Source organism: Alternaria incomplexa (genome assembly GCF_024043165.1).
Source record: "Alternaria incomplexa strain BMP 0042 chromosome Unknown scaffold_24, whole genome shotgun sequence".
In the NCBI taxonomy this organism is placed as follows: domain Eukaryota; kingdom Fungi; phylum Ascomycota; class Dothideomycetes; order Pleosporales; family Pleosporaceae; genus Alternaria; species Alternaria incomplexa.
In genome coordinates, this window is record NW_026249873.1 from 3,692 (window position 1) to 22,494 (window position 18,803).

The window sequence follows — 18,803 nt, forward strand, 5'->3', positions numbered from 1 at the left end:
GAAGTCGGAGTTGCTTGAGCCATGGAGCAAAGTGGCTAGCCGCAAGACCAGCGATGTTGTGATAGGAAAATGTCCGTTCAGATCTGGAAGTCTTGAGCTCATCAGACGGAACACTCTTTTAACAGGGATTCCAAGAAACAGGATATTCCCAAGTAGGTCAAACCCTCTTCGACCAGCTCGACCAGCACACTGGCGGAAGTTGAGCGCGGTAAGGAAGACAGAGTCTCCAGCGAAAACTACAGTCTTACAGGGCATATTGATGCCCAGCGCAAGAGTGCCTGTAGCAATTACAACTTGCAGGTAGCCTCTACGGAAAAGTATCTCCACCACTTGACGATATTTCCGATTCATACCTGCATGGTGGACGCCGATGCCTCGGCTCAAAGCACTGAGAAGCCATTCTGCGACGCCTCGATCGCGAAGTTGCTGCTTGTATACGTTGAGCTCCGATTGCAGCAGTTTATGCATGTTGGCGAAGTGGAAGCCATTGATCGGGGCACGAGGATTGAAACCATCCCACTTGGTATGCTCTGTAGACGCGGCTTCGCGTTCACGGTCCAATCTCGACACTCTCTCTTCATCGTCCTTCTCTCTCTTGTTGTCGCCTCTACCCTTAGCTTTCATTCTGGCTGTGCTCTTTCGATCCTTGGACTTGGCCTTGATCACTTCTTGGTCTTTCTTGAACCTTTCGAATGCCGCAAGTTTCTCTTTCCACGAATTACTCGTGTCTTTCCAAGCTCACTCGTTCATCTCCAGTTCTTTCATTACATCTTTCATTAGCGTTTCACACTGACTACGATCGTAGTTGAAAACAATCGCTGGAAGAGCGTTCTTAGCATGCAGATCGGCAAGCGCTGGAAGAATGATCGAAGAAAGGCTCTCTGCATTGAAATTCCTGGCTTCAAATTTACCACCAAAATTGTGTTTCGTGCTGAGAAGGTAGCGGGGCGCGGGCTTGACCAGCGTTTTGCTCAGATCCTGCTGAACTTTCTCAAATGGCGAGCCTCCACAGTTCATCCATTCCAGCAGCGTAGCCTTGAGCTTTTTCTCCCATTCGAAGATGTGGATCTTTTTAATTATATCCGGAAGTGCGTCCGGGCTGAGGTTGAGTGGAACAACATACTCCTTTGTTGCGTGCTTTTTCATCGTTTGCCAGAGCCAAAGACAATCCCGAGCCTCCAGATGGAGATCTTTCGGCATTCCTCGAGATTTTTTATTCAAACTCGAGACAGGATGGACGAAACAAAAGGCTTCCATTCCGTCTAGGCCTGGTGTATGGATAGGAGGGCTTTCCGGTAGACCTGTGAAGCAAAACTTCTTTGGAGGAACGTAGATGAATTTCCGTAAGTCCGAGTATCGGTGGTGGTGCTCAATTGTGACAAGTTTGTTCCCATTTGCTTCTTGAGTTGACCCAAGCCAGGTACTGAACTCCTCCGGATTTCTAACAGTTGTAGAGAGGGCTATGATAGGACAAGGTGACTGCAACAGCAACTGTTCCCAGACCACTCCATCTTCTGCTTGACCAATGCAATGGATTTCGTCGAATATTATCCGCTTGATCCGGCAACTCCAAGAGTTTTCCTTCTCAGCATTGAAGAGAGCTAGCAACATAATCTGGAGGATGTGGGGCACGGTCACCAAGATCTGACATCCAGTAGCGTTGTTGATTCGATAGTCCCGTGTGTGGATGGCCCAGACCGATCTCCCCAGCCGTTTGAAGGACTTGGAAAAACGTGCTTGGATTTCAGCGGCAATTTGATTGACAAGAGCTTTGGTCGGTGCAACGTAGACGATGACTCCATCTTCATCATTCGTGAGGACTTGCTTCATCGCATAGAAGGAGATGAACGTCTTGCCAGCACTAGTTGGTGCAACAACGAACAAAGAATGGTTTTCATCAATCGCATCAAGAACCTTGCGCTGCCATGCATCGGGACGGAACGGAACACGTTCGTCTATAGCTGAGCCAATTTCCCTCTCAGGATACGGTCCACAATGCTCCAACTGGAACATCTTTGCGCCGTCTGGGATGGATAATTTGTTGCGGTTGATGGAGGCAGACACAGCAGCGCTCGAGATCTTTGCCTCGTTGAATGCGCAAGTGAACTCGAGTGGCCGGCTGGTAGCCTCCGCCTCGTATTTGAGCGCAGGGAGTTTCAAGACCTTCAAGATCACTTCTAGGGAAGCCAAGATCTCTGGTGTCATTCCTGACCTCGTCTTTAGCAACTCCAGAAGTGTGTTCCAGATTAAAGCTGCAAAGCTTCTACCAGCTTCTACAGCTGTGCTTTTATGACGTTCCATCCAGATCCGAAGTAGGCAGTCTATTGTGTATAGCTCCACTTCTGGCTTGATCAAACTGTCATGACGTAATCTCATGGAGTAATCCCGGGCTGTGAGGTACCGAAGTTGCAGATTAGATTGACAACCGAGCTCCTTACACTTCACTTTCCAGTGAGCAGCGTCGATGTTTCCTTTGGATTGAGTCTTTGCTGCCTTGATAGCGGCTGCCGCCTCAAGAGCCATAGTCTTCCCACTCTTCTTTATCGGCTTGCTCATTTTTTTGCCACCTTTCTCGAGCTGGTTCGAACGGCCGGGTGCATCCAGTACAAGAGCCTTTTGTGTTTTGGATGGCTGTAGTCTCTGGTTCACAACGATAGTTTCAGGCTCCAAGACTTTCCCAGCTGCATTGGTAAGGCTGGCTGCATACGCATGCATTTCAGCCATATACAAATCATTCCGACGGCGACCAAAATAACCGAGCTTCTGTGCCGCCGTCTTCAGTGCAAGCGTGTTTCTGTGATTGTGCCAATGCGATAGCTCTTGGAAGACTTTGGCATTGTTATGTGTTGCCCCGTTTGAGAATCTTTCATCCAGCTTCAGGCCGACGGGAGCAAGGTGCTTATCGAAGACAGCATTCTTGAAAGGGAGAACAGTCTGGCCGTTGCTAGGAACTGAGTAGCGATACCGGGCCGAGTCTTTGGAAACCTGATAATCGGTGGTTATACTCATAGGGAGTATTCCATCAAAACCATTCTTGGAGGCCTCAACGAATGTATCACGCAGGCTGTCGTATTTCTTCTTGACAGCTTTGTTGGCTAGTAGCGTATTGCGAAGGCAGGCATCGTGGGTTAGAGCAGCAAGCAAGAACCCATCGAGGAGATCTGCAAGATTGACTGGGAGATTCAGGACATCGAGCTGCTCAGACAGTTCCTCATTACGGAGTAGGGAAGCTGCAGTTCGTGCGAATGAACAAATGAGGCTTTGAGCAGTGTTTTCTGTGGTAGTTGACGGCCTCCGGTTTGCAAGCGGGAAGTACTGAAGTGCAGCAGTATGTAGTAGGAAGGCGGAGGCTTCGTCACCAGATATTGCGCCGTGCTGCATCGCTGTACGGAGGACAAGGACAGTGACCACGTCTCTTTCCGACGGCTCAAAAATCCCTCCCAAATTTTCCAACGCAGGGCTCTTGATGAAGGGCACATTGTGAGAAGCTGCGGCGTAACAAAATGGGTCAAACCCCTTCTGGTCCTGTTGTCGTGAGGACTCTAAAATCACAATCATCGCCTAGGACATTGTTAGAACGAGACATAACGCGACAGTAGAACTGGAAGACATACCTTACTGTCTGCGCATTGTAGTTCATTGATCAGGGCAACATTGTACCGATTACTTATGAACCATTAGAGCACACTGAGACAAACCAAATTCAGCGGCGCGGGTTTCTAGTTTCTGTCCAATTGTTGCAAGCATATAGACGAGACACTACAGAGATGCAATGCAACTCTTCTCGCGGCTTAGCAAGAGAGGGCTACCTGCGGTCTATATAAAAGCATACCTAATCTCTCTTCTCTACTCCGTCTTACAGTGTTCTTACGATTTTCTTGTGGGTTTGATCTTATCGATCTATCACTTCACGCTATCTCTTCATTCTATCTTCTTCTTAAGAGCTGTTAAGCCTAGGATTGCTCTACCTACATCGAAACAAAAGGCTTCCTAGCAAGAGGCCCTCAGCACCTACCTAGCCCCCTTCTATACGAAATACATCATGGGCCTTTCTTTTACAAAGGTTGTAATAAGCCTTCTTACAATTACCCAAACGCTATGCACAGCACAGATATACCGCCACCCTTATGCACAACCCAACGCTGTACTAGCGACGAATTTATCTTTATACGTAGCGGCAGATTAAGGAAATGCTACTTATGGAGACAAGCACGCCTTGCCTGTTAAACGCGCGCGGCCCGCATGTTAGATGCAGTCTCTGGGAGGTCCTTGGGGCACAACCATGGTGGACGCGATCGCAGAGCCAGCCAACTTGTCCTCTATTATGTGGTATGCTTCTAAGGTAAACACCTCTTTCAGGGATCTACAAAGCCGCGACAAGGTTATTTGGCTGTTGAGTAGCTGCAACCACCTGTTCGTATCTATCTCTTGCAAGGCGATGCATATCGCTTCTTTTCGACCCTGAACGCTGCAACAGTAGGCTTGCGTAGGCGCGCGTGAATGTGACGAGTGTAGGCAAGATGGGCGTTAAGCCTTTGAAATACAATAACGCTCTTGCAAGTAGTACAAAAGAGGTAACTATATTTGTGGAGGTAGGTAATAGGCGTTAATATTGTAGGAGAGGGCGTAGAGGGCGTAGAGAGCGTTGTAGCGCGTAGTAAGGCGGTAGAGAGGCGGTAGAGAGGCGGTAGGGAAGGTAGAAGAGGCGAGAACAGGGTAGAAGGTAGATTGCAGCAGGGGGGGGAAAAGAGAGGCGAGAACAGGGTAGAAGGTAGATTGCAGCAGGGGGGGAAAGAGATGCGAGAACAGGGGTGTGGAACCCGCGCTAACGCGACTGACAGGGAGCGGAATCTGCGCTAATTTAGAATCGCAGTGGAATTCCGTGCAGTCGCTTAGAGGTAGGAGTCTTTAGCGGTATATGCTACGAGCCTTAGGAAGTCTTCGGTCGGGATACGAGAGAGTTGCAAAGATGGCGGAGATGCAGGTAGCGGCACAGGCAGTAGAAGCTGTCGAGGTCCCGGAAGGCCGTCGCGACGCCATGCGAGTGGATCTCCAGACGTTCCAATAACGCCAGGCCTATCTTCTAGTCGAGGGCAGCCTCTGCTCTGCCTGTATGCGCCGCGCTCCAGTGGCCCTTCGACGCATGTCGACGCATGCAAGCTCGAACGCTGCCCTCAACTCCTCCGTATCGTCTTGAAAGTTTGTATGTTGTCCCTCACTCATGCGCTCGGTCGCCGCTGTTGTCTTGCCCGCTCTCGATGTACTACTCGCGTCGCGTAGGTTGACCATATGTGCGACGCGCTCGTCGAGCGTCTTGCGCCTGTTCATACGCTCCTCCAGGTCCTTCACATTGTGAGAGTAGCGCAGCCTGAGCGCTTTTGCTGCCTGCGCGCGCGCATAGAGGTAGATGGAGGCCCGACGATAGAGGCTGTGGACCGTACGAAGCTCGATGGTTTTGTGGATGCGCTTCTTAGCCATGCGTCGCAGCGTGCGACTCGTCCATGCTAGGGCGCATGGTAAGCATCGACAAAGGTATAGCAGTATGGTGTTGAGGCGCAATCTTCTCGTGTGGGTGTGGGTGTGGGTGTGGGAGTGTCAAGAGGCAGTGCGTTTCGCCGCGGGGAAGCCGATAATGACGTCGCGCTAGCGCGTCAGCATTCACCTGGGCACTGTCACGAACTTGGATGCGCGCTTCCTCATATAGTCTATACATTGCAAAACGATTGTCCAGATATACTCTGTCGCCAAATGCGATACTAAACGACACTCCGAAACGCCTTTACTGCGATGCAAATCCCGCCCAAGGACTATCAACCCTCTCGCCGAATGCCGCCGTGTGTCATCTACTGGCCATTCGCGTTCTTGTAGCAAGGAAACCAGCAATTAAAGCTCTGCGTATTCGGCGCACTCCCATCGACGACCTTGCAGAAGCGCGTGGGTTGCCGATTCGGGTCCGATTCGGGGTCGGTCCATGGACCACGACCGTTGCCCTTCATATCCGAGTCCCAATCGAAGAAGTTGACGTTTGCGCCGTTTTGTCCCGGTGCGTACTCAAACTCCAGCTTGGTACCAAAGTTGCCGGTGCGCTTTACCTGCAGATCGTTGGGAAGGCCCTGCAGGTCGCACGTGTCGCCGTTGTTGGCCAAGTTGCACTGAGCTGGCGTAAATTCCTTGTTCTCCCAGTCACTGAGCTTGATGTCCTTGATCGTCGCATCGCCGTCGCGCGTGAATTCGACGCCGCATTGGTAAAGCTCCGCGTAGGCAGTGTCAGTCAATTTATACTTGTTGTCGTCGCCATTGCGGTTGTAGTAACTGCTAAGCTTGCCGGATGCCCACGTCTTCTCCGAGAGCTCGAATTGCATGCCGTCGGAACCGCAGACACCCCTCGGGTTTGGGTTTGGCTGACAAAACTTGAGTTTAGTCTGATCAGCACCAGTGATGTCAAAGTCCACGTCGAAGAAGTCGTCGCGGACCATACCGTTGCTTGTTACAATGCGACCCAGCTTGCGACCGATGTCTTGATTCTCGTCAGCTACCATGCAGCGTAGACTGTTTGGTGCCAGTCGGTTCGGATCGTCGAATGGTAACTGCTGAGACATTGCAGGTGGCCATTCATCACAATCGTATTCACCCTGACCTGCTGTCTTGAGGCTCCACTTCTGGCTGAATGGGAACTCGCTACAAGGGCTATAGCCTCCAGCAGAGCACCCAGATGCCTGTCGATTGTGTGCTTTCTCTAACTCGTTGCCTTTGGTGGGCCCGACGTACACGATTCTGCTTGGATTTTGGATACCGGCGGCTGGGGCCTATCGCAGACACAAATCAGTTCGAGTTTAAAGAGAGTGAGATGGCAAACACTAACCACGCAATTGATGTAGTAACAAGCATTGTTGCAAGCACCCTCTCCACCCTTACAATTTACGGTCTGTTTGCCGAAATCTGTCCCAGCGCGCTTCACAAACATTCTGTCTGCCCTTCCGGGTGCTACTATGTCGGGCATGTTGTTGCCCTGCTCCAAGCCCATCGAAGCCTGGAGCAGCAGAGAGATGGCCACGATGTAATGCATGTTGGGCAACGGAACGGACTTGTTTGACGAGTAAGGTATTGGAAAGCTCTGGAGGAAGTCAAGAGCGCAAACTGCGTTCGAGATGCGAGAAAGAAGAATATTTATAACGGAGAGAGCTATGAAGCTGGAGAAATGTGCTGGTATTGAAGAAACATGAGTAGGATGTTCCAACCTCTTTTATACCAGTGCGAGACTAGGTCTACCTCAGCGCATTCTACCCTCATGGTCATGGACTTCGATCCTAGCGGCTGTATTTTGGGGGCTGCATAACACGTTCCCACAAGACACCATACTCTCATGGTGCTCATTCTCAACATAGTACCCAGGCGTCCATCAGCGTAGACTTGAAAGTCAAACTCTGACAGGTCAAACAGCCCCGGCATGTCTTGAGTGGGAAGAACGCCTGACCACTTCGAGCAACACGGCCACATGTGTAGGTAACTATAATATCTGGAAAGGTGGATCGTCGGGGGGCTAGGAGCCGGGCGATGGTAGGCATAGTCAGCGTGTACGAGTGATCGTGGGTCTGTCTACGTTGCCGCCAACAATGTGCGACAAGGCTGAGTACATGTACCTCGAAAAAGATTGCGATACCCCCACAACCATGCTAGCGATGCAGTCGTGATTCGCCGCGTTGAACGTTTCGGACTTCCGAGATCCTCGTCTTAGCTTACGGTGCAGCTGCAGGTCAAGAATAAGGTGCGGCGCAGCTGCGCAGCGGGGGGCCTCGCGTAGGCATTCGCTCCGCCTCACTGCATGCACCTGCGAACACAAGTGACGTCAGTGACGAGTAAGACCATTAAGGCCGCGATTTCGTCGCAACAATAACTCCGCAGACTTATTAGCTTTCTCACTCTCAAACCCTAGCCACAACCTTGCACAAGGACTATGTCTGACCCTCCCTACGCGCTCTTCGTCCTCGACAAGAGCATCACTAACGAGGTCAGCAACAACGAACCTCTCGAACACGTGCGCAACACTAACAACTACAGTATCTCAACTCCGTCCTTGAGCGCGCCTACCATGGCGACGGTGGTGTGGACTGGGACTTCTGGGTCGCGACCGGTTCTTATGACGACCTACCCGCATGCCAGGAAGTTCACAAGCCCTCTCCCAACGGCGGCACCGAGCCGCCTGTCCCATCCTCCTTCGTCTCGCCCTGGCTCGGCAAGATGCCCGAAGATTGCGCAAAGTGGTTGCAAGCGATGCCACGCGCCGAAGACACGGATGAGAAGAAGTTCAGGATTGACACGCCCGTGAACGACCAGTACTTTGTTTTCCTCAACGAATTCTCGAAGGAAGAAGATCTGGTCTTCGTCGCGCGCGTTGTCGAGGAAGATGGGGAAGAGATGAGAGTTGAGTATTTTCCGCAGTCGACGGACAAAGTACAGAAACAGATGTGGACGAATTGGCAGTTCGACGAGAGAGCGATCAACTACCAGCGCAGGCAGTTCAGCAACAAGGAGCCGGATCGAAGTCAGTACAAACAGCCGAAGAACTAGAGGTATATATTATCAAACTTTCGCGCGGATGAAAGAGGCTGTTATTGCATACTTGGAACTTGATGGCAACGATGGATGATTTCCTCTCTCTCCTTCTATTTATGAGTCGCCCTTCATATTTATTCCCAATTCCGTCGTTCCACAAGAAAGCTCAATTTGTGCATTGCGCAAGCTCCAGCCGACCGCAGTCGCGCCAGCTGGCAACTGTAGTGTAGCTGCCGTGCCAGTCGGTATGACAACCGTGAAGGCAACGCTCGCGCCGCTCAACGTCCACGCCACCTTGATTGGTCCATTGGGCGTTGGCACCGTCCCACTGACTTCAGAATGGTTCAAGAACCCTATCATGGGAGTGATAAGAACCGTTTCGTACCCGGGAGAGGTTGGAGCGACGCCAAGAAGGTACTCTGGCAGTACATACGTCGGAGCTGCACCCCACGGATGCGCTAAGCTAGTGAAGAGATCGATGCCAGGAGAACCATCGGGCTTTACGTATTCCCAGCTCGCGCCAGAGGAATACTCGTTCTTGTTGACCATGCTACCCCACAAGTTGTCGAGCAGATGCTTGATGGCAGGTGTGCTGTCTACTCCGAAGTTGCGCCTTGACTTGAATAGAGCTTCCAACAGAAAGCCTGATGGATTGGGAGCAAGCTGGTAGTCGTCTGTCTCCACGTCACTCGAGATGGTCTTGTAGCCTACTGCGAAGCGAAGCTCCTCAAGCTTCGCAATGGAAGATGCTGCTTGGGTGTCGTTGGCCGCACCAGATAGGATTGCCCAGGCGATACCGGTCAAGGAGAAATTGCCTCGATCGGTGGTTGAGAGTGAGTATGTTCCGAGCTGATCGTTCCATAGCTCACGATTGAGGGCCTCGCGCAACTCCCCTGCCGTTTGGATGTAATGTGTCGAAGACTCTTCGTCTCCCATCGCAAGTGCAAGTGGCGCGATCTCCTCAAGCATGTAAGCGAAGAGACCGGTCGTTGCACTACCGTTGGCTGGCCCCAGGAAGCTGAATGGCGATGGCACCTCTGGAGAACCCCCAATGAGACCAGATGAGGGATCAATAAAGGCCAATCTCGCGATCGCAAGTTTCTTGATCTGATCCCAGTGAGGGCTCAGCCCGTCGCGATCTCCAGTGTAGCGGAAGTATTGGCCGATTCCCGTCAAGAATAGGTCTTGGTAGTCCACCAACCCAGCGTAGTTTGCGATATTTGCTTCCTTGTACTGGGGGCGGGCTCCAAGGTTCGTAGAGATTTGGGTAAAGCTGGCGTACGGGCCATCGTCAAGCTGAAAGCTCAGCGCGTATATGATGGTGCCCAAGAGGTAGTCAAATCGAGCAGACGAAGCTGCGACAACACGCACAGTGTGGTAGAAGTCTCCTGTCCAGACTAAGCGATCCCGTTTTGCGCCATCAAGGCAGACTGAGTGTTCCAGAGGTGCGACCTGATACTCGGCCAAGGTATCTTCGCTCGTTAGAGGATTGCGATATATGGTAGTACCGTTTCCAGCAGTGACGGTTACGTCTTTGTAATATGCGATCTGGTCTTGCATGCCTCCGAAGCCCCATGTGCCTTGGTATCGAGAAGGTGTGCCAAAGTTCCCGGGGGGTGCAGGTGGAGGTAAAGGTACGAACGCAATCTCGGTTCCATTTACGCTCACCCGATATCCGGTTTCCTCAATTGAGGTGCGCACGCGATACCACGTGTTCTCCTTGATGGTTGTGTTGATAGTAAGGTACTGGGCTTCTGGCACGGATAGTGTGCTCTGGTTTACTAGACTCCATCCAGTCGTGAATGCCAGTGTGTTTGGAGGCAAAAGAGTCCGGTTTGTGTTTGCGAACGTGTTCCGCTCAGGGTATTCGGATGTAAGCACGAAGTAAGGCCCAAGTGGCGGCATTGCACTTGCTACTCTCCAGCCAGCGCCGCCTCGGGCGATCTTGACGTTGAATTCTAGCGTGTAGTTGACTGCTTCAACTCCTAGAGAAGACTGCGCACTCGTCTGGCCCCGAATATATGCTCCTTCCTTTGTGATTTCCCACGTGGATGGCGCATTACCGGCATCTACGCATGCCACTTGAGCGACGCGACCTCCGAGGTCCAGGACGCGATTCAAACTCTTATCGGATGTCTGTAAGCGGCCTGGTAGCATTTCAGCGTCCAAGCTCGAGCTTGTTGCGCGAAATCCTAGATGATCGATAGTGACGGAACCATTTGTGATCAACCGTGCGGTCTGCCATCGCTGGCCTCCTTGAACGAAGAAGCTCTCGATGTATCCCGTTTCCGTGACGTTGAAAGTTTCCACTCGGAAAGAGTTGGATAGTCCATTCGAGAATGTCCAAGGCCCATCTGAGAATGGCTCTTCGATGCCGCGGTATTCTTCGCTGTACTTCACTTCGATCTCTACCGTACCAGAGATCGCTGAAATGTGGAAGAACGGGAAGCCGGCTACTTCAGTGCCGTAGTCGAGCGTAACTAGTGGGTTAGCTGGCGATAGGATCAGGGTCTCATTCGTCCACGGCTTCAAGCCCGATGATGAGGGCGCAGATTGCTGTAGGTGTGATTGGGGTGCAATTAAGCCATAATTCACAAAGCTATTATTGTGAGTCAACGGTCTTTTGTATGTATTGCTGGAGGCTTACGCAGTGGTCAACGGGTTGACAAGAATTGTGACAATCGCAAGACGCTGAAGAAGATTCATCGGTGCTTCCGTGCGAGGTGATCTTGACAGGGCATTCGTTGGCAATGCGGCCGGGCCATGATTATAGCCAGCGGTCGTCCGTACAATAACAACTAATGGTCGGAAGGTGGAGAAGGAATAGCCGATGAAATTGTGACTCTCGGTGCAAATATAACCGACGCGATGTAGCTTCGACAGTTATTTGCTGTCCATTGGCCAGTTCAGTCGGAGCGTTGTTGAAACTAAGAGGACCAGGTACCCCGCACGGCGGCTTACCCCACAAAGAATCGTATTTCGTATCTCGTATTGTGTATCGTGTAGTCATCGTACGGGGAACCTTTTCCAATTTCCGTTGTAGGGTACAGCCTGAATGATGCTCAGTTGGGTTCGCAGCAATGCTTGTGGCTGCATTGACGTTGCTTTTATCGTGCTACCACTTTACGCTCTTCGCGAACGTTGTGGTAGCTTCTCTCAGCATATTTCGAAGGATTGTAGCTGCCCTCGCAGACTGCGCGATAGCATCTTCGACGGCTTGCACGTCGCTCATACTGATCTGCAACGTCCCGGACAAGGGCTCTTTAGTTATATCATCTCCTGTCGTGACTGTCATCTTCTTCGTACCCGTGATACCCAAGTCGACCTTCGTGGTAATCGCCCACGGCGTGCTGTACCACAACCATTTCTTCCCGCTGCATGGCATGCAGTACCGCCAACTAATGTCGTGACCCTCTTTCGCTGCACCTTATGAGCCATGCGACACTTGAGAGTAACGTGTCGTCAACGACGGCGACCGCGATGACGTCCAGCTCCGTTCCTGGACATGCGCTCGTTGAGATCTCGAGATAGTCGGTATACTCCGAATTGACGTCTCTCAAGAGCCTCCTGATGGTCATGGAATCTTGCGCGTCGTTCGCATAGCTAAGCACGCCGAGGGAGTGATTCAGAATCTGATGCTTCGACACACCAACCGCTAGTCCCAGTAGCCCCAAACTCAACTCCAGTGGCTGGTTCTCGTCCGTGATGTTCGATGTAATGATGTGTTTCATGTCGTCTACCCGCTGAGCGAAGTGGAAGAAGATCAATCGAAACGCGAGTCAAACTACTTGGAGACCATTTCAGATCCGGAAGCAAATGGTTGGCTCGATGGAAAAAGTCGTGTATGTACCGGGGAGGGAGCTGACCCAAACGACGGCGCCTAAGATCCAGAAAACTTGCTACGCGCGACCTACGCGAAGGTTAACAGGTACCCTGAGGACAACCCTGCGCTCGCCTCTGATGACTTGGAGTGTAGGCAATGATCCGGACATGACATCGAGATGTTTTCGCTGCTCGCCGGCCGTTGTAGCGCTTCCGACGTCAAACCAATGCAGCAAGATCGCCGAGAGAAAGGTGTACGCCCAGATGTCACCAGTGATCAGGAAGACGAGCCTAGAGCCAAAGTGGTAGAGCACACTATTCTTGGCTACATTTGGAGTCGCAAGTATACTGGTTCGCTGCGAAAAAGTTTGTCCCTTATGGAGTCGTCGACAACTCTTACAGGCGTTCTAAGCTGTACCTATTGTCTTCGCGATAGCGACAGGCGCAGTAAGAGAGACTGATATACATTACGCAGTCTGGGCAGCTTGTGCGCGTCTCCATGAGCCAGTATATTCTCAGGTACCTTCTGCGTCTCTTTCAATCACGTCAACCCTGGTGGCACAGCAGCGGCGGCATCAGGCAGGTTGCACTCATCGCAGTCAAATTCGCGACAGTTCGCGAAGACATGTCGCAGCATAGATCAATGCGCGAGCTGGTCGCGATGGTGGCATCGGTTGTCGCATTGGGGCGTTGTCCAAGTGATGAGGAAGGGTTGCGACGGATCCGTTGTTGGTCAGGCGAGTTGTTGAGACGTTGGCACGTGCCTGCCCAACCTTGGAAGCGCCCGAATCGCCCACATCGCCGCATGCAACTTCACGCGAACGCAGCAGGTTCACAGTCATCGTTTGACCCGGACGATTGATCCGATATACTTGGGTCTTTGGAGGATCATCTCAAAGAATACAGCTGTCACGGCAGGGTCTTCTAGTTTGCTAATCTGCATTGCATTACCACTACCACATGCGAAGTCTTCTACATGACTTCCTAAATTCGGTACGATCAAAGATACAAGATTGCCGCCAACAGAATGCAGGAAACCAACAGACCAAATTGCCCTGCGTAGGACTGTACCGCTGACCCTACGAAAACCTGACGACGCTGCTGAGCCTGGTGTTGAGTCGGCACACTCTGAGGATTACGGAAGACATTATCAGGATCGACCGCCGCCTTGATCTGCTGTAGACGTTGCACATTGCCGCCCCAGTAGGCCTGCTGAGGGTCCGCAAGCTCAGGGTCGACGTAGCCTGGGTAAGCGCCGTTATCGCACGTCTCCTTCTGCACTAAGCTGCTAAGGCCAGACAAGAACGTCTTGGACGCGTCAGTGACGGGGCCCCCAAGATTGACGACATAACTCTGCATGAAGTAGGCCGCGTCGCGGTGCCAGTATGCGGTAGCGGTCTGCGGTACATCGGCGATGGCGCCGCCTTCGAGATCCCAGATAACGAGCCACACGGGCGCTCCCTTCTCGGTGCCATTGATGTAGGAGAACATGGATTTGATGGCTTCGTCCGAAAGCAGTTTGTGACTTGGCGTCTTGACACTCTTGGCATAGAACGGGATGGGGAAGCTGCCGCTGGCTGTCAGGTCTGGGTCGCCGAGTCCTGGGAACGGAAGTTCGCCAACGGTGATGTCCACAACGACGGTTGAGGTATTAGCAGGAAGGATAGACTGCGCGTTCAGCTTATCGAAGTCGGACTTTGGGCCGTAGAAGTTGCCGTTGATGACCATCGAGCCCTGACTGAGAGTCATAGTGCTGGAAAACCGGCGGTCGAGATTCTTCTGCGTGCCAAACTTCTGCCATCTTTGGAATATGCTTGCGAAGGCATTTGCGTCGTCGGCCGCGATGGTGTAAGCGTACTTGGTGATCTCGGTTGGCGCGGGTGCAGTCTTCATAGTGAACTCTGTGACAATAGCGAAAGAGAAACCGGCGCCTCGGATGGCGAAGAACAAGTCGGGGTTTGTGCTTGCACTAGCTGTCACGGCGGTGCCGTTTGCTAGCACACATTGCGCTGACACGATTTGATCGGCTCCCACGCCCAGCTGGCGACTGAGCGTTCCGAGACCTCCAATGGTCAAGTGGCCACCCGTGCCGATGACGGCTACTTCACCGTATGCCATAACCCGCTTGAGAGGTAGAAGCTTCTCGGAGATGTTGCCGAGAAGGTTTCCCTGTGAAAGATGCGCACGTCAGCGCATGTGCAACAAAGGGTGTTCGTTACAGGTGTAGTGTGAGGAGGTCACTTACCGGGCCAAAAGTCACCGTGTGGTCACCCTCATTGTACGAGAAAGATGCCATATTCTTCATATCCACCACCAATGAGCCATTGAACCCTCCCAGTGCTATATACGACGTTCGTGTTAGCAAGTTCTTAATCACAACTCGTCCTTCTGGGTTCAGGCTTACCATAGTTCGCATAGCTATGACCGCCGCTGCGCGCCTGTACTGCAACTCCTGCGGCGTTCGCACACTTCACGACTTCCGATACTTGCTCCTGGGTCTTTGGGAATGAAATCGCGGCCGGAACGATGTTGTAGTTGAGATTGTAGGGGTGTACATCTCCCTGCAAGAACATTGGGTCGTTCGGCAGCATCCAAGTGCTGGTATCGTTGCTGAGGGCCGTTTGGAGGCATTGCACGAATGGGGCGTTCTGGGCTGTAGCAGCAGTCGCGGCCGTCAATACGGTCGCTACCAATAGGTTTTTCATCGTTGGAAACCGATGGTGAGGCTGAGGTATGGTAAGGACTGTTGGTGGGCGAGTATGGCGAAATAGAGAGATGACAAATTCTTGAAGCGAGCGGATGAAGAAGAACTTAAGGAAAAGAGCCCTTAGAAAGGCAGTTCTATCATCTTATGTCGAGAGACTTAGTCTGCTTGGTTTGTCGCCCAAGCCTCAAGCCTTAATCCAGGATGTCCAGGTAATCTTACATACCGCCGTCTCCGATGTCAGCCCTCCATCGTTCAACAACAGTTCCTCCAGTAACCTTCGCACAGCACCGAAAGTAGACTGTGCCTGCAACGCAAACTGCGCTTTGGTACTGGTTCGTACTGGTCCTTGAAGCTGCCATCTGGCAGGCGCAGATTCTCGCACATCTCGAGGCTGCAGCGTCTTCGCACCCGTGGACGTCGTCAGCCTTGTGCGCGCCACCACGATGATGCGCAACCAAGAAACTCACTTTCCGAAAGAACGACCGGTAAGCACAAAGCTGACAGAACGAGGCTCAAGGCGGGCAAAGTAGTGGTTTTACTTCGGTGTTTGGGTTCGAGGTAAGATCAGGGGAACGCGTTCTCGACCAATCACGGAGGATCGCTGGAAAGATCCCCCGCGTTCCACATCCACGCATTGACTGGGCGCTGGCTCTTCCCTACCGGCACCATCCGGGCATTGAATCAATTGATTGCTTACTACGCTAGGTATGCCACGACTGTTTGGCAATATAGCAAGTTCCTTCTCAACCGATGCTGTCGTCGTGTTCAGAGGCTCAGCACTGCTTGGTCGCGTCAGCGCAATGCGCGTCGCACTTGCAAAGATGACGGGCGTGCTCCTCAGCTAAAGCTCATCTCGACACAAGAAAACAAGACTAGCAGCTGTGGACGTGAACGCCGTCGGCCTCGTGCCAGAACCCTAGCCTTAGGCACGCAGCTCTCGCGCCGTATGTCTGACCGTGATGCGCACCCGTCCAGTCTGCTTCTAGTACAGTAGATGGAGATGGACGACTGCGAGGCTACGTAAAGCCAACAACACGCCGCCGCCCATTGTCGCAACAAAACCCAGACGTCAGCTGCAACGAACGCAGTCAAAAGATCGCCGAACTGAAGATGCCTCACCACAACAAAGAAGGACGACAAGCCTGCACGCGCACTCGAGTCGCGTTCTTCTGGGGGATCTCATAACGGGCTCTCCCGTGAGCGTCCTCTAATGCCACCAACCAAGCACACAATGCGCTCCCGGTCCAAACCCACGGCCCGACACAAACGTTGAGCACCGGGCGAAATGGAGCCGACATAGCATAGCACCCGGCGGTGGTCGACAGAACGCTTCCGGTAGATGCCGTTGATGTAAGCATGCCAACATCGGACGTCCTCGTCGGCGGTTGACAGACACGCAGCTAGCGAACCATACATCGCTTTCTTCAAGAATTCTATCTGGTATGCTTACAGACCTTGCTAACTGTATCACGAATGAAAGATGACGAGGGCCAGTATCGAAAGAACCAGATGCGGTATGTTCCGTTTCGTTCTGGGGAAGCAATCATTACATTAAAACCCTGGTTGGATTTTGCAGCTATGAAATGTATCAACTCGCTTTTCTGGCATGACTCCTAGCCTCCTACTTCGCAGCATTCCCCTCATTCGCCTTCTCTGGCGTAGGCGCAAACTTCGAGCGTTCCCTAATCGGGCCACCATACTTATAAAACACAAACGGAATAGGCGCAAGCACGCAAGCCATACCAGCAATGAGCGAGCCACCACCACCGACGCCAAGAGCATCGAACATATACTGTGTGAACAACGGCGCAGCAGCTCCTGCGGCGGAGCGCACAACGGTATTCGCTGCCAACGCGCTCGCAGCGTACATGAGATATGTGTCTGTGAGGTAATTGAGATACGCGACGAAGATGAGTAAGATGGAAGTCGAGAGGAAGACACCGCCGAGCGTGGGAACGACCCAGTGAACGCTATTGTACTCTGCCGACCACGCGAACCAGAACATGGTGATGGGGAACATGACGCCGCCGAGCATGGCTACAGGAAGACGGTCTTCGGGTGTGGCTTTGTAGCCCGCTTCTGCTCTTTTTCTGTCCCTGGCTGTGTTTGCGAAGATGATGGCGCCGCCGATGGCGGCACCGAGGGCAGATCCTATGAGTGGGAGTTCGCCGACGCCGGAGTTCCAGCCGCGGTGTTGTTGGAAGACGATGGGGTAGATGGTGAAGAGCATGTACAGCAGGGCGTATACGACCGCGAGGTAAATGGCCACGGCGAAGGAGATGGGGTCGATGAGGATCTTCCATGGTCGCGTGAGGGCAACATGGAACATGCCTGCGAGCGTCCTGTCCGTCACTTCAACTGGTGCCTTGATCTGTTCATAACCAGGGATCTTAAGGGCGCGTATGCGCTTGGCTTTGTTGCGGAGCACGATCGAGGGCAATGTCTCCGGAATCGTGAACATCAGTATCTCGGTAAAGGCACCCAGCCAGAGAAGGACGTAGAAGCACCATCGCCAGTCTTTCTTCAGTTGTAGAAAGCCTGATATAACGGGTCCGAGCGATGGACCGATGAAAGTCATCATGGAGAAGGCGGCCATTGCATTTCCACGCTCCAGTGGTCCCCAGATGTCTGCCAGTACACCTGGTGCATTGGAGAGAGGAGCACTTGCAAAGGTACCCGTCAAGAACCGTCCCACCAGGAGCCCACCGAAGTTAGGCGTGAACGCGCAAAGGAAGTTGAAGGCCAGGTAGAGCGTAAAGGTAACGTAGAAAATGTATCTGCGACCAAAGAATTCTGAGAGCGGGGCGAACACCAAGGGACCAGCGCAGTACCCAAGAAGAAACAATGTAATAACCAGGCCCCCAGCTTCGGTGGAGACGTGCAAGTCTGTCGAGAGTGACTCGAGCGTGCCGGAAGGGCTGGACGATGCGAATGTGGCGTTCACAACTAGGGTGACCGACACCACGGTGATGTACCATCTTCTTGCGGTGGACCAGTTCTTGGGGTTCTCGATATCATTGGGGCCGAACTCAAGCAACCCTTCATCGTTGAGATGTATTTCTTCGGAAGCTTCTATGTCGCCGGTCTTGTATGGCTTCGCTGTCGGCCGCGACAAGAATCGCTCGAGCTTCTCCATGGTTGACGGGTAGGTTGGGGATATGGGGAGAAGGCACAGGTGGAAACAAGCCTTTCCCCACGGCTTGGTGCGTTATACATAGGACTATTCAAGCCACACTTCTGCGCGGATGATGAAATAGGTTCGGCCGAGGCCATGGTTGGTAAGGGTTCGGAGCTCGTCATTCCGCGGAGGGCGCCAACCGAGCGTCCGCATAAATCCACAGCGTCATCGAATCATAGAGGTCGGTCCAACGTCAGCTCTGACTTTGAAACTGTATGTTTCTGAATTGTAACCCATGAGTTGAACTGCGATGACTCCATTCACACAGATAAGCCAATGCTGATGGGTCAGAGTGGTCGGAGGGTCGCGACGTGAGTGGAAATGTGAAGGATTTTGACGCAGTTAAGCGGTTTTCGGAGATAATGAACGATGACATCAACAGGTTGCCGCGCCCCAATTTCCGGCTATGCTTTTTCTCGTTCTCTACACAGCAGACACTTGAGGCCATCCGTCTTACGCGCACAGCATTGACGATGATGTTCTATAAATGCTATTGTGACAACGAAAGCTTATTGATGGTAGAACCACACCTCTAGGAAACAG

The 18,803-nt window shown here is 52.4% G+C and overlaps 7 protein-coding genes across 7 annotated transcripts; 1 reads left to right on the plus strand and 6 right to left on the minus strand.

The window, feature by feature from the left end:
* Positions 1–287: 287 nt before the first annotated feature.
* Positions 288–3,381, minus strand: J4E90_010574 (uncharacterized protein; the record flags this gene model as incomplete). The annotated part of the gene is made up of 3 exons (XM_051440086.1): positions 288–307; positions 354–707; positions 912–3,381. 3 exons carry the CDS (start codon positions 3,379–3,381, stop codon positions 288–290), a joined length of 2,844 nt encoding a protein of 947 aa, XP_051285983.1.
* A 1,695-nt stretch (positions 3,382–5,076) lies between these two features.
* Positions 5,077–5,478, minus strand: J4E90_010575 (uncharacterized protein; the record flags this gene model as incomplete). Its single annotated transcript, XM_051440087.1, has 1 exon — positions 5,077–5,478. The coding sequence occupies one exon, from the start codon at positions 5,476–5,478 to the stop codon at positions 5,077–5,079; it is 402 nt and encodes a 133-aa protein (XP_051285984.1).
* A 365-nt stretch (positions 5,479–5,843) lies between these two features.
* Positions 5,844–7,066, minus strand: J4E90_010576 (uncharacterized protein; the record flags this gene model as incomplete). Its single annotated transcript, XM_051440088.1, has 2 exons — positions 5,844–6,806; positions 6,923–7,066. 2 exons carry the CDS (start codon positions 7,064–7,066, stop codon positions 5,844–5,846), a joined length of 1,107 nt encoding a protein of 368 aa, XP_051285985.1.
* Positions 7,067–7,954: 888 nt separating this feature from the next.
* On the plus strand, positions 7,955–8,568 carry J4E90_010577 (uncharacterized protein; the record flags this gene model as incomplete). The annotated part of the gene is made up of 2 exons (XM_051440089.1): positions 7,955–8,008; positions 8,059–8,568. 2 exons carry the CDS (start codon positions 7,955–7,957, stop codon positions 8,566–8,568), a joined length of 564 nt encoding a protein of 187 aa, XP_051285986.1.
* Positions 8,569–8,667: 99 nt separating this feature from the next.
* J4E90_010578 (uncharacterized protein) lies at positions 8,668–11,259 on the minus strand (the record flags this gene model as incomplete). The annotated part of the gene is made up of 2 exons (XM_051440090.1): positions 8,668–11,152; positions 11,201–11,259. 2 exons carry the CDS (start codon positions 11,257–11,259, stop codon positions 8,668–8,670), a joined length of 2,544 nt encoding a protein of 847 aa, XP_051285987.1.
* Positions 11,260–13,374: 2,115 nt separating this feature from the next.
* On the minus strand, positions 13,375–14,671 carry J4E90_010579 (uncharacterized protein; the record flags this gene model as incomplete). Its single annotated transcript, XM_051440091.1, has 2 exons — positions 13,375–14,544; positions 14,621–14,671. 2 exons carry the CDS (start codon positions 14,669–14,671, stop codon positions 13,375–13,377), a joined length of 1,221 nt encoding a protein of 406 aa, XP_051285988.1.
* Positions 14,672–16,703: 2,032 nt separating this feature from the next.
* Positions 16,704–18,218, minus strand: J4E90_010580 (uncharacterized protein; the record flags this gene model as incomplete). The annotated part of the gene is made up of 1 exon (XM_051440092.1): positions 16,704–18,218. One exon carries the CDS (start codon positions 18,216–18,218, stop codon positions 16,704–16,706), a length of 1,515 nt encoding a protein of 504 aa, XP_051285989.1.
* Between the last annotated feature and the right edge of the window lie 585 nt (positions 18,219–18,803).